Source organism: Pongo abelii, chromosome 15 (genome assembly GCF_028885655.2).
Source record: "Pongo abelii isolate AG06213 chromosome 15, NHGRI_mPonAbe1-v2.0_pri, whole genome shotgun sequence".
Taxonomy (NCBI): Eukaryota; Metazoa; Chordata; class Mammalia; order Primates; family Hominidae; genus Pongo; species Pongo abelii.
In genome coordinates, this window is record NC_072000.2 from 40508154 (window position 1) to 40521633 (window position 13480).

Genomic DNA, 13480 nt, shown 5'->3' on the forward strand with positions numbered 1-13480 from the left:
AACCTTCTTACATTACCTAGTTCTTTCCCAATCCAGTCCCTGAAACTCCACCACAGGCTTGTAATCTTTTGCTCACCATCCTGTCAAGTAATGTCTCCCTTTTCATCTTAACAGATTCTAAATTCCCACCTTTTTCATGAAATCTTCCCTTTTTCAATGAAGACGACACAATGAAGACTACCTATTATTCACTTCATAGACATTTCAGTTTGGCTATAGAACTATTGAGGTTACTATTTTGATTATTACCAAATACTCATCTCTTCAACAGCATTCACTGGGCACCTCCTGAAGGCCAGGCATGGTGCTAGCTCTAGAGGATACTGAATAATGTCAGCACACAGCCCCAAAATGATGTGTGGCACGAGGCCAGCAGGAACACAGACACTAAACCAAGGCTCTTCTGCCCAGAAGGATGCTCTACTTGCAAACACCTTGCTGAGGAAGGATTTGAATGTAGTGCTTACATAACACATAAGTCTTGTAGCTTAGAAACTTGTAACTGCTTTACTGCATAGTAAACACTTCCCCCTCCCACACTTGTATCCTCGCTCAGGTTTCTTCACTACCCTGTAGACTCCATTTGTCTTTGTATTCCCCCCATTTTTGCTAACCCAGGATTAAACACCATGCTTTCGTGTGTGTGTGTGTGTGTGTGTGTGTGTGTGTGTATGTGTGTGCTCATTTATTTTTCATAATAATGTGGATACCATTATTGCTCCTATTTAAATATGAGGAAACTAAGGCACAGAGGAGTTACATAACTTAATGAGGTCCCACAAGTAATGAGTGGAGGAGTCAGGATTTGAACCCAGGCAGCCTAACTGTAGAGCCAAAGCTATTTACACACACACAAACACCAAGGACCATGCAAACTTGAAGCTGCCAAGGCTATCTAGTGCCAAATGAGACAAGCTACCCCAAAATGAAGCCTATATAAGAAAAGGATAGCTGGAGAAAAGGAGGGAGAGAGGGAGAAAGAGTATATCAGAGAAATATAATTAAAGATTATTTTATTTGAACCACTGGAGAGTATGAAGCCAGAAACTACCCTTTGGCCTTCCCATTTATACAAGTGTATGGGGTCTTTGGTCATTTGTAGCCATAGGTTCTTAATGAGGGGTCCACTCACAATTGTACACACAGCTCTGTTTGTGTATAAACAGACCTATAAAACAATATATACAGATGTCTCTGGGGAGGTTCTCAAAGGAGACCTTGATTCTACATAACTGCCATATGTACAGCTTCTTAGTCAAATATCCTCTGCTAAAATTAGCTGGGGACCCTTATAACACATCACTTGTCATGCGGCTGGCCTCTGCTAACATTAGGTCTATCCCTGGTGCCATATTTGCATGGAGCAGAATAAACATTTTTCCTATATTAAGTGCCACAGTGTCTGGAATCTCGCCATAAAATATGTATCAATGGTAATTTCTAACCATCTTTTAAAATACAAAGTGAGTTTGAAGCAAGCCTCTTGGCAATTCAACATGCTGAACTGAAAATGCATGTTTCTCTTAGTGCTTTCTCCAAACCCTTCAAAAATGACAGTATGTCAGTCTCCATTCTGCTTATCTTCAAATCAATTTCTCACTCCAGCCTTGTCCTGCTCTGCTCTGTAATGTGAAGGGGGTGACCTCTGCAAGCCTGGTTTCCCAGACTTCCCTGGGTTCAGCAAATAGGAGCACTGGTGAGTGGGTTTCTGAAGGTAGGGAGAGAAGGGAGAAAGCAGAGGACTTCTCCCATCCCTCTCTACCTCAGGCAGGCAGTGGCTGCGTCCTAAGGCTCCATCTCCCACTAGAGAGACCTACCATGATTCTAGCTTCCAGCAGGGTTACCAGGCCCTGGGCTCTGGCAACACCACCTCCTCCCTTTGTCCCTTCAGCCTGGGGTGGTGGTGCTGTTGCTAATCTCTAGGTTGCCTCACAGTCCTTTGCTGGCTCCTTAGCAATTCTACAATCTGGACAGAATTGAGGCAGGGACACCATTCAACTCAGTACAAAGCAATATAAGTATAATATTTAGAAATATCAAAGTGAATTACAACAGAATCAGCTAAAAGTCAAAGGTCCTTACCTCTGGAATCCCTTGCATTGACTTTGCATAGTTTCAAATACTCAGAGTGGGTGTATTCTCCTGATTGGGCCATGACTAACACAGGCCACGAAAGAATAATAATTATCAATAAGCATAAACCCACAGAGACAAAGAGGATGGAGCAGGAAGTAACAGTGAATGTGCAATGTCAACTCATTTTTGCAAGATGGAAATAGATGGAGGAATGGTCACTGCCTTAACAGGGAAGAGAAGGTGGCACTCTAAGTACCTAAAGAAGGGATTGCCAGGAAAGACCCTGGGATATCCCTGGGATGCCTCAGGCATCGGAGGTACCAGATAACTTGAAAAGTGGGAATATGTAACTAGAAGCAAGAGCACTGCTTGAAAGTCCATGTATGTTTTCTCTCCCACCTCACACTAAAGACCTGAGGCTTACTCTTTGGAGACTATAAGAACAGCTTCAAACTGGGAGCCACTAGGCACAGGAGGGTAGGAGAGTGGCCCCATACCAGAAACAAGAGGATGACAATAATATTTTCATCCTTAACAGTGGGACCCTCCCCCACACACAATCTTGATTGAAAGATTCTTCACTGGAGAAATAGTATCCCCAGAAAAGACATTTAAATCTTGATACTGGAAGAGAGATGAGAGAGGACCTAACGAAAAAGCCAAGTAATTTCCAAAATCCCATGTTCAACAAGCCCCACCATATTATCTGCTAAGAGTTTGACAATGTGGAAATAGTAGGGAAAAGGAACCTGAAGAAACATTTAGGAAGACATTGCAATTAACAATAGCCTTATAGAGAACTAAATAATGAAAATATGAGGCAATAATTAACTCCAGAAAAATAAATCCTTGAGCACTACTTGGTTCAGCAGTGAACAATGTTTGTGTAGTCAAAATAATGCAAACAATTGATTATGGATCAATAATGGGACAGATGTAAGAAGAGGAAATGGGGACAGTGTGTAATTCTAGATGTCATAAATAACATTTAAAACTGACAAGAAAGAGTGATGTATTAGTTTCCTAGGGCTGCATCACAAATTACCACAAACCCTGTGGCTTAAAACAACAAAAATTTATTCTTTCACAGTTCAGAAGTCCAGAAGTCCAAAATCAAGGTGTCATCAGTGTTGGCTCCTCTTAAAGGCTCTGAAGGAGAATCTGGTCCATACCTCTCTCTGAGCTTCTGGGGATTGTCAGCAGGCCTTGGTATTCACAGTCTTGTAGCTGCAGAATTCTAATCTCTGCCATCAGAGAAGATGACATCTGACCATCTTTACAGCATGTCTCTTTCTGTGAGTCTCTTTCCTTGTTCTTAGAATACCAGTCATAGTGGACTTAGGGCATACTCTATTCCATATGACCACCTCTTAAGTTGAATAATTACATCTGCAAAGACCCTACTTCCAAATAAAGTCACCTTCTGAGGTTCTGGGAAGGATGTGAATTGGGGCAGGGACACTGTTCAACTCAATACAACCAGTATAAGTATAATATTCAGAAATGTTGAAGTGAATTACAACGGAATCAGCTAAAAGTAAAAGGTCCTTGCCTCTGGAATGGGAACTGGTGGGTGGAGAGGACACGGTAGGGGAACGATGTTCATGCTTAGAAGGCTTGGAAAAGACATACCTATGGCACACTGACACCATGTCCCTTCCTTCAGGCCAGTAGGAGTATCATATTTCTTCTCCTTCTGGTTGTTTAGGTGTGGTCAAGTGGCTAGTTCCTAATGATAGGTTGGGTGAAAAGGACACGTGTGGTCAAAGCTCTAACCACCAGGGTGAGACCGTTCAGCTCTATTCTTCCTACCACAGGGATGGGGAAAGCACGTGTTCAAACAGAGCTTCTTTCAGTCTGAGCAGTGTCCACTGGCTATGGTCTGAATGTTTCTGCCCCCACCCCCGCCCCAAATCCATACGGTGAAATCCAACCCCCCAAGGTGATGGCATCAGGAGTGGGGCCTTTAGGAGGTCATGAGGGTAGAGCCCTCAGGAATGGGATTCGTGCCCTTATAAGAGAGACCCTAGAGTGATGCCTTGCTCTTTCACCATGTGAGGACACAGCAAGAAGGCACCCTTTATGAACCAGGAAACAGGCCCTTACCAGACATCAAACCTGCCAGCACCTTGAGCTTAGATGTCTCAGCCCCCAGTATGGTGAGAAATAAATTTCTGTTGTCTATAAGTTACCCAGTTTATGATATTTTGTTATAGCAGCCTGGACAGATGAACATACCCAGTTGTATCAGACATGAAATCCTTGTTTTTGTAATCTGCTGAGATTTAAAGTTTGTTGATGTTACAGCCACATAACCTAGCCTGTCTTAATTGACACAAAGCTTGGAGTATTATTTGAATTTGATACAACATACATGTACTATTTTGATAAATATTAAAATAAATAACATAAACCATAAACTGTAAGAGATAATACATGAAACCACTTAGCATTGGTGATTTTAGCAGGTCACTTTTTAAATGTCACAGTATTCCAAGAGTACTGGATTCTAAGTTGTGGCAGGCATTGTCAAAGTGGGACATGGGATACATGAACCTAAACCTTACTTCACAATTTTTTTTAATTGGATTTTATTACTTAAGGAGAAGTATACTGAATTAATCCAAATATGGATATGGCTCATTTTCCACAATATCTCATGTGCTGGAGTACGGCAAAATAAATGTGTCTACTTTTTGGAGTCAAGTCTTGTTTTGGGGTTCTATTTGTGCCTAATCTTTTTCTTGCTGAATGAATAACAACAGGTTCTAAAAATTTACCTCCAAACTCCTCTTTAAAGTGGATTTTTAAAACTCTATAAATGATCAATACTATTCCCTGGGTATGAATTTGTTTCTGTTTAGAAACATAGTCATCTCCTGTATAATGTGATGGTGAAGAGGTTCCCACATGTGAGTCTGCTCCTGCCTACTTGATGTCACCTCTCTGTTAGTGCCTGGGTGATAAATCCTATCAATCTTGCATATTCTACTTCTTTTGCAGTGTCACTTGCCCATATTTGTGGCTTTCAGTTTACTCTATGATTGTGAATCTTTATTCAACATACTTTTCATTATGCAGGGCAAATACCACCCAGTATCCAGTTCCCCTCTCCTTCAGAGCACCTGGAAGGACTGTATCTTCCTCCCTGCTGAAGTTAGGCAAAGTCATGTGACTAACTCTAATGAATGAATGCCATTTTAATTAAAATATTTATGTAACAAAGAAGATATAAAGCCCCAGTAACTTGTTATATCCATTTCAAGAAGTTTTCAATTCAATTCCAGTACAACAAAATGATACAGCTTTTGAAGTTCATTGTGGTGAGACCTGTTAGCTAATGAGGCTGTGAGCTCTCTGAGGGCAGAGCTATCCTGAAACCCACACACACTAGATGCTCAATACACGTCTGTTGAATGGATGAATAAAACATTGAGTGAATGAGTGACCATAATTCTAATATTGTGTCTTGACTAAATCATTCTTATTTCTCCTCTATGTTCATTGGAACAGTTTACTAAGTTAGGAAATTACCCTCAAATGAAAAAGATTATTTTCTCAGTGACATTAGCAACAATAATCTAGCTTCTCAAAGAAGGTTAATGCGGAATCTAAGAAGGAAATCCCAGGGAGTTTTGCTTTCTGTTTCAGAATCTTGTAATAAAGATGGCCCAGGGGTACGCATATCTTGCATTTGAATATCATTTGTGGTTTTCTTTTTCTTTTTTCTTTTATTTATTTATTTATTTATTTTTTCTTGAGATGGGGTCTTGCTCTGTCACCCAAGCTGAAGTACAGTGGTGCGATCTCCGCTCACTGCAACCTCTACCTCCCGGGTTCAAGTGATTCTTCTGCCTCAGCCTCCTGAGTAGCTCGGATTACAGGGGTGTGCCACCATGCCCGGCTAATTTTTGTATTTTTAGTAGAGACAGGGTTTCACCATGTTAGCCAGGCTGGTCTCAAACTCCTGAACTCAGATGATCCACCTCCCTCTGCCTCCCAAAGTGCTAGGATTACAGGCATAAGCCACTGCGCAGGGCCCCTAGTTTTCTTCTTTCTCTTTGAGTTTAGTGATTTGAGGCTGTTACAAACTGAATGTTTGTGTCCCTCCAGAATGTGTATGTTGAAGCCCTAACCCACAATGCGATGGTATTTGGAGGTGAGGTCTTTGGGGGGTGATTAGGTTTAAATGAGGCCATGAGGGTCTTGCCCCCATGATGGGATTAATGGCTTTATAAGAAGAGGAAGAGACAACAGAGCTTCCTCTCTCTGTCATGTAAGTATACAGCAAGGAGGAGACCCTCTACACTTAGGAAGAGGGCCCTCACCAAGAACTGAATCAGCCAAGACCTTAATCTTAGAATTCCTAGCCGCCAGAACTGTAAATATGAATGTCTGTTGTTTAAGCCACCCAGTCTATAATATTTTGTTACAGCAGCTCCATCTAAGACAGAGGCCAAATTCCCATCTTCCCTACCTCTACTAGAAATGTAATATTATTTTTGCACGCTACAGTCACCTTCTCTTGCTTTCAGCAACCAGCCTAAGATTCTGCTGCCTTTTTAGGTAGAGTAAGTAACACATCCATCCAATGACCAGCCTGAATTATCAAATATTTCCTAATTGAGGCAGTAATGGTTTCTTTAACCACCACTTTTGCATAGCATTGTTGGCTGTTAGGCTGCAACCTAGGCATGGTGCTTTTGGGTTTCATATAGTGCAAATAAATGGAAATTTTCACTAGACTCCAAGAGCTTCCAATTTGAAAAAATAGAAAGTTCAGTAATTCAGCCACAGGTTTAACTTTTTAAAAATGCTCTAGATCATATTATACCCCACAAAGTTTTGTTATTTTTCTTTTTTTCCCTCTTGGTAAATAGATTTAATACATTGCCCTGGCTTGCATTGACCATATTATGCCCCTGCAGTTTCCTGAAAATATGGCATTTTGCATTGGCAAATAGTAATAGGAATAAATTCTTTAAGCACTATGTAAAAAGCTTACTTGAAATTTTGAAGTCTCATACCAAAATGCTGACTATTAAATAGAGATTTGTTAGGCAATGCCAAATGAAAATGTGCTGTCATAATCCACTGGATAAAGTTTAGTTTTTACATCATTTTGATAAATTTACCTCATTTACCAATACAGCTACAAATCATACCTTATGGTTGTCATGCAAAGGCAGTAAAATATTAGATACTTCAGATGACCTTCATCCAGAAATGCTTTTCACTGTTCACATTTTATCTGTCAAATAGTACTTTCTTTAGAAGCAAATATAACTGCCATTATAGAGAGAAGCTACCGGCCTGGGACAAGTCCTAGCATTTAGTGCTCTGACGGATCTTAATTTGGATATTAGCCAAAGTCAATAAAACTTGTTCATGCAGAACCTTACCTGGTTTTCACCACATCTAGGGGGTGCATCAGGCAAATTTCTACAAGACCTGAAAGATGATAAAGAAAAGTCCAATAAACATTTATGTAAACACTGGTTATTATTTCCTTGATCCTGTCGATTTCTTGAGTATGAGGGTTCAGATAAAGAACTTGGGACTTTGGATATGACAGCTAATAGTAATAGGCTAGTGGCAAAAGACAGAAGCATAATATGATTTTATTTCAATGGGAGCAAGATATGTGAGCGAGTACTTTCTTACAAGTGCTCTGGCAGGGAGGTAGGGCTGGAGGGGAAAGAAAATTTAAAAAATAATCAGACGTGCTAATTCAAATCATCTAGGTGGGAGTTATGGCTTCCCATTCCAACCCAATAATAAGGATATGTGGAAGGAAGGGAGGAAAGAAAAGAAGGAAGGAAGAGCAGGAGGCTCTTTGAATCTCTCCCAGCTTTGGTATGTTAGTAAACATAGCAAATCAGAAACATCAGTTTCAGTATCCATGAAACAAAGATAATGATGCCTCTTCTCTCCCAAAGTAGTTATGAAAATACAATACATATCAACACATTAATAGCTTAATAGAGAATATTTCTTGGGAGATCACTGTGTGCTAGGCATTGTTCTAAGCAGTACTTAGATTACCTCATTTAATCTTCACAAGAACTTTATGTGATAGAATGTAGTATCCCCATTTTGCAAATGAGATAATTGAAGCATATAAGTTAAATAACTTGTCTAAGATGTTACATCTAAGAAGTAGTTTTAATTCCCATAAAGCCCTGATCTTAACCATTGCACAGTGAAAGAACTATAACTTCTTGCAAATAAATTGTAACACTCTCTCTCCTATCGTCCAACTGAGCAGAGAAGACTACTCAATTATAATACAAACTACTGGCATGTAACAATAGGAGTAGTACAGTAGTATTAGGTACCAGTAGTTGTAAAAATAATTATAGTAGTCATCGTTATGGTATTATAGAGGTAATAACAGTAATAGTTACCTATATATGGATGGTCATTTAACATACATGGTCACTGATATGCACAACGAGTGGACAAGGTAAGTATCATTATCATCTTTCCTTTAAGATAAGAAAACTGAGGTTGATAATGTTCAACTGGTTTGCCCAAAGGCCATACAACAGTATTTGTGAGTAGTTTCTTATAGGCAGAGCATTTACCTCCATTTATAAACTAACTCAACTTGAATTTAGCCATGCTGTAGTTTATCTTCCCCATCCCATATTTATCCACACAAATGTCTTTTCCTTCCCATACTGACCAGGTCCAGAAAGCTCAAAGGGCCTGTACCTAACTGAAGGCCAACTTTGCCTCTGCAGAAGCCTTAGGAAGTTTTCCCTGCATATGCCTGCTCTAGGTTGCAAAGTCCTATGTATTGACCAAAACTGTCTTACTTTGGCTACAACTAATAAGATCCAATATGGATGATGTTTGTGCCAAAGGCTTCCCAAGTCAAGGACCCAATTGGAGTCTCATTGCCTAGAGACAGGAGGAGACAGGCTCAGGTGAGCTGAGGCCACAGGATCGCTGGACACGACAGCAAAGCCTCTAGGTACTGTTTTAGCTTTATTATTAAGCACTGTTACTCAAGGTAGCATGAGCACAAATCTTCCTTGCCAACTGTAAGGTCTCCATATACTTCTCCTTGCTTGAGAATTCACATTTACCCCCAAATTAAGAATCAGGTGACCAGAATTTTTGTTCTGGTGCCTTCATGGAATCATCATTTACCCATGATGATACCAGTTCCTTATCTGTAAAGCAAAAGATTAAATGGCCTAGAATAACTTTGAGGTTTAATATTCTACGTTTGTTGCTGTTTTTGAATCTGATTCATATATATATATGAAATATATATATGTATGAAATATATATATGTATGAAATATATATATATGAAATATATATGTATGAAATATATATGTATCAAATATATATATGAAATATATATGTATGAAATATATATGTATGAAATATATATATGAAATATATATGTATGAAATATATATATGAAATATATATATGTATGAAATATATATATATATATGAAATGAGGTCATGAGGGTCTTGCCCTCATAATGGGATTTTATATATATATATATACACACACACACACACACATACACATACATATACATATATTATTTATAATTCTAATTTAAGCTTTATTATATTAGTTATAACATAAAACCCTAATCCTATTTAAAAAATTTACTCTGGGAACTCAGACTTCAAAAATAGCATCCTTACCACAAACTGTAGCAGAAATCCATTAAGTGCACTTCCATGCACCTCATGCACATAAGGAAATAAGATACTCAGAATCAGTTTACCAAAGCAAGTACACAAAGCTTCTCCCACTGACTTGACATTAGAGTAGAAGCAAAAAACACACACCAAATAGCGCTAGCTGGTACATTTCTCAAAAAGTTTACCAAAAGAACCCACAATACCAACAATTTATTAAAGCTTACAGCAAGACTTGGAGAATCAGACCACATTTATATAAATCTGTTTACCTATTTGCAAAATTGTTTCAGTTTTCTATGTGCTAATGCGCATTTCTGGTAGTAAACAGGTAATAGATTAGATTATTATAATTTTGTGATTACTTAAAATTATTTTCAGTCCCCTACGATGGTCCCCTAGTATGCACCAAAACATTCATTTATTCACTCGACACACTTGCACTGGTTGCCCTCTATGTGTCTGGTATTGAGGATAGAGTCTAGTGAGGGGAACAAACAGACACATAAGAACAAATAGTAATGCATGGGAGGAGGTGCGATGCTCAGAGTTTATGGGAGCACATCAGAGACAGGCCCCTGACCTAGCATGGGATCAGGTGAGGGGTGGGAAAGGGATTCAAGGCAGAGAGAGGGCAGCATGAGCATGAGGCACAGAGGAAAGATATTGCACAGAAAAAAGAAGAAAAGAGGCAAGAAGCACTTGAACATTACAGCAGCCTAGGGTTGAAGGCAGGGTATGGCAAGAGATGAGGCTGGAAGTGTGCAGGTGAGGCTCAAGTTCATGTTAAGTCACTTCCACTTTATCCCATAGGCCACGAGGAGCCAGTGAAGGATTTTCTTTTTTTAATAGCTCTTGGTTGTTTTTTCTTATTACCAATGTACTCCATGTTTATTGAAGACATTTCGAGGAGTTGTAAGCAGAGGAGTGGTATTGACCTCTGCTAATGTGCTCTCCCAATAATCTAATCATCTTCTGCCTTTAATCCCCACAGTGCTCCCAATCACAGTTATTCACTTGCAAGTACAACAGCACTGATGTCCCAGCCCTCTCTCCACTGGTAAACAGTTTACCAGTAAAAACATCTTCTCTGATCATAGCATAGATGTCTTGGTGTCCCATGCACCTCTAGATCTGAGAGTCAATGCCATCTATGAAACTACCTGCAAAACTGTGACGTGGCCAAAAGGAAAATGGGACCTAAATGGTCAAATATAACATATTTGGTCCAGGATCTCTCTGTGATTATTTATTCACTGTTTTTAATCAAAACAAGTAATTTGTAGAATTTAAGTTAGTGAAAAAATGCATTACAGGCAGAGAGAACAGAAATGTTGGAAATTATATGGAAGTTGTGACTTTAATCAGAGTTTAGAGTTAAATCTGGATTCACTCAGAGTGGGAATGGATGCTTGCTGTCCTCCACAGACAGCTAAAGACTGTAAGACCCTGATTATTATTTATGAAGATAACCATATAAATAGAATCAGATTAATCATGTCACATAGGCCTAGAAGTGACCTCAAGAAACTGAGTGGTACCATGTGCTTATTGACAATACTACGACCTACTATGAAGGCACAAACTAAATGATGAGCTAGTGAGCACAAATTTTAATAATTTCTCTATTCTCATAAAATTAAAAATCTAACATAGAAAAGAAGATGACTCTGAAATATCAGCTTCCATTTAATAATCCATCCTAATTGCAATTTTAAGACACACTGATCTCAAGACAAATAAGACCTAGAAGTGTCGCTTTTACCAACCTGGCATTTATTAAACTCGCCAGCCACAGAGGAATTAAATGATTCAATCTCCCCTACTCATGCATGATATAAAAATTGTATTGCCAACCACCAACCATAGTAACACTTTCTCTGGGGAAAAAAGTTACAACTTCATAGTATTTGAGAAGGAATATGAAAAAAAATACAAAAGAACCTAAATATAAATTTAGATCAGTGCTTTTCTTAGACTCTCTAGCTGATTTTAGATTTAAATTTGGTGTTTGATCTTAAAACCAGAAAAAAGCCATTTTAGAGATAAAATGTCTTCAAGTCATGCTTAATTTTAAGTGGGTTGGACTATTTGTAACTTCCATTCATTTTGGGAATAAAAAGTAGAATCAAAACATAACCACATGACAGTATGAAAATAATTAGAAAAACATAAAACATATATTTTCTCAAATAACATACTATATTTCAGAAAGTTAAAAATGTTCCACATGTTATTTTTATTTCAGGCAACTGCTGATTTATCACAATAACAAGTAAACAAGAATTACTATTAGATTTGTTTAAACTAGACAAAATACTGATTTTATAAGGCTGAACATTATAAAAATTAGAAAAGCCCCAAAGCAGACTGACACTGTAAATTTAATATATTGTAAATGTTTTCATTGTTTCTGCAGATTCATGTCATGTTAGTGAACATGACTATATCTCTAAGATTTGAATGAAACTGGTAATTTGACCCTACCACAGGCACAAAAATGCATGGGTTATCTCCTGAACTTTTACCTTGGGATAGCCCCTGAATGCCCTGGCCTTTAAACTGCCTCAAGTACATGCCTTCGCCTGAGCCAATATTGGGAAAAAATTAACACCACCACGTCATAAACTCTTCTCCCAGACTTCATCTTTTCTGAGAAGATCTCCTGGTCAGCCTGTTCAACCACAAAACTTCACTGATCATTACCACCACCCCCATCTTCCTCTGAAATAAACTGCACCACACTCTTTTCCAGAAAAAAAAAAAAAAAGTACAAACATTGTCACACAATGATTAATCATGATTGGTGAGAGACCAGTTTCTTCTCAGTGTTCAATTCCTAGAACTTTTTCTTTACTCGGGAATGTTTTTCTTCTGTAAGGACACATGTACATATACTTCTGAGAATCCTACTAACCCTCAGACCTCAATTTAGGCAACCATTTTCCCAGAAACCCTGGGGCAAAGATGGTTAATTGTCCTCTTAGTAGGCATCTCCTCTTCTTCCTGGCCACCCAGAATAAATATTGCATTTCCCAGCTTCTTTTGCTGCTCAGCATCAACATGTGACTAAGTTCCAGCCAAAGGGAAGTAAGGGAAAGTGGTTTGAGCAACATCTGGGAAGTTTTTTAAAGAGAAGGAGCCTGCTCTTCTCTTTCTCCCATCTTACTAGTGGAATATGGACACAGGCTGCCCTGTTAGACAAAAAGGTAACTTTGGGCATAGAGGCCACACACAGCACAGCAACAAGACAGACATAGTGGAGTTCTGGGTTATCTACCTCCAGACACTCATGTTGGAGAAAAATTTCTATTTTCCTTAAACTACTGTGATTTGGGTTTTCTACCACATTTGCTAATCTAACTCTGATACAGGAGCTCCCTGAACTTGTATTATTGTGTGACACTACCACTGTTTCTTTTCTTATCTAGAAACTCCATGAGGACAGAGACTCCATCTGCCCTCTTCATGTTTGTATCCTCACCACTTTGCACAATGGCTGGTACTCAGTATGCTCAATAAGTATTTGATGAATAAGCAAATTAATGCTCATTAGGGTTTCTGCCGATGCCATTATGTCAGCTAATTCTCAAGATAAATTGAACTGGCACCTATTTATTCTGCATTTAATTCATTAGTTTGAACCTTATATAAATAAGCAGATAAGGACAGAGAAACATTCATAAAATGATAGTAAATAAAGCACGGTAAGTACCTGAATACAGAAGTAT

General features: G+C 38.7%; 1 protein-coding gene across 2 annotated transcripts in view; it reads right to left on the reverse strand.

Moving 5' to 3' along the window:
• The window catches only part of SLC25A21 (solute carrier family 25 member 21), a 506267-nt gene that overhangs the window by 191865 nt on the left and 300922 nt on the right, over positions 1–13480 (reverse strand). For both annotated transcript variants that reach the window (NM_001131197.1, XM_054529608.2), the window contains 1 exon segment: positions 7479–7527. In NM_001131197.1, coding sequence (NP_001124669.1) covers positions 7479–7527 — 49 coding nt within the window.